Source organism: Cebus imitator, unplaced genomic scaffold (assembly GCF_001604975.1).
Source record: "Cebus imitator isolate Cc_AM_T3 unplaced genomic scaffold, Cebus_imitator-1.0 Scaffold73, whole genome shotgun sequence".
NCBI classification, from domain to species: Eukaryota; Metazoa; Chordata; class Mammalia; order Primates; family Cebidae; genus Cebus; species Cebus imitator.
In genome coordinates this window covers 6,659,294-6,660,485 of record NW_016107388.1, presented here as the reverse complement: position 1 = coordinate 6,660,485, position 1,192 = coordinate 6,659,294, and the positions used below count along the sequence as shown (strand labels likewise).

The 1,192-nt window shown below is 40.8% G+C and overlaps 1 protein-coding gene across 9 annotated transcripts in view; it reads left to right on the top strand.

Moving 5' to 3' along the window:
* Nucleotides 1-1,192, top strand: part of TMEM68 (transmembrane protein 68) — a 40,522-nt gene that overhangs the window by 29,190 nt on the left and 10,140 nt on the right. For all 9 annotated transcript variants that reach the window (XM_017531810.2, XM_017531812.2, XM_017531813.2 and 6 more), the window contains one exon: nt 602-795. In XM_017531810.2, coding sequence (XP_017387299.1) covers nt 602-795 — 194 coding nt within the window. The remainder of the gene's footprint in view (nt 1-601; nt 796-1,192) is intronic.

Here is a 1,192-nt window from a genome sequence, read left to right as displayed (position 1 = left end):
TTTTTGTATTTTTAGTAGAGACGGGGTTTCACCATGTTGACCAGGATGGTCTCGATCTCTTGACCTCGTGATCCACCCGCCTCGGCCTCCCAAAGTGCTGGGATTACAGGCTTGAGCCACCGCGCCCGGCTGTGATTCTCTTTTTTATAGGGTTAATAGAAGATTAGATTTCTGATTGCAGATGGGATATCATTTCTGAATCCCATCAGAATCCCATTTCTGGAATCTCTGCCCTGCCACTTCTTAGATGTGTGACTTTGAGCAAGCTATTATTCTGTGAGCCCAAGTTTTCTCATCTGTAAAATGGCAAGAAGAATACCTGTTTGTCAAGATTGTTGTGAGTTTTACTTAAGAATTTGAGTCAGATTAGTAGGTAGTCAGTAAGAAGGTCCCCAACGGTAGGTGATAAGTAAGATGCAGTTACTACTTAAACAGCAATATCAAACTTAAGTTAACCTTTAGAGTTTTTGTTGATTTTAAAAAGTAAAAAAGTTTACTGATTTCAGTATAAATAGTAACTGATGTGGTTTGTGAAGATTTCTGCTCGACGAATTAAACAAGAAATGCTTATTTTGTATCTTCATATTCATGTTTCTTACAGGGTTTAGTTTATTACTGGATGTGTTTTGTGCTCTACATGGACCAAGAGAAAAATGTGTTGAAATTCTGCGGAGCGGCCACTTGTTAGCTATCTCACCAGGTGGAGTTCGAGAAGCCTTAATCAGTGATGAAACTTACAACATTGTATGGGGTCATCGCAGAGGCTTCGCTCAGGTTGCAATTGATGCAAAAGTGGTGAGTTGTGTAAAATTATTAAAGTAAAGCTTAGTTAAATTTAAAATAAATAGTTAAGTAGGGAGCCAAAGTATATAAGAACTTAGACACTTTCACTACAATACTTTAAAAATTAATATATAGGCCGAGTTCAATGGCTCATGCCTGTAATCTCAGCGCTTTCAGAGGCTGAGGTAGATGGATCACGATGTCAGGACCAGCCTGGCCAACACAGTGAAACCCCATCTCTGCCAAAAATACAAAAATTAGCCAGGTATGGTGGTGCATGCCTATAATTCCAGCTACTTGGGAAGCTGAGGCAGGAGAATTGCTTGAACTGGGGAGGTGGAGGTTGCAGTGAGCTGAGATCGCACCACTGCACTCCAGCCTGGGTGACAGGGTGAGACTGTGTCTCAAA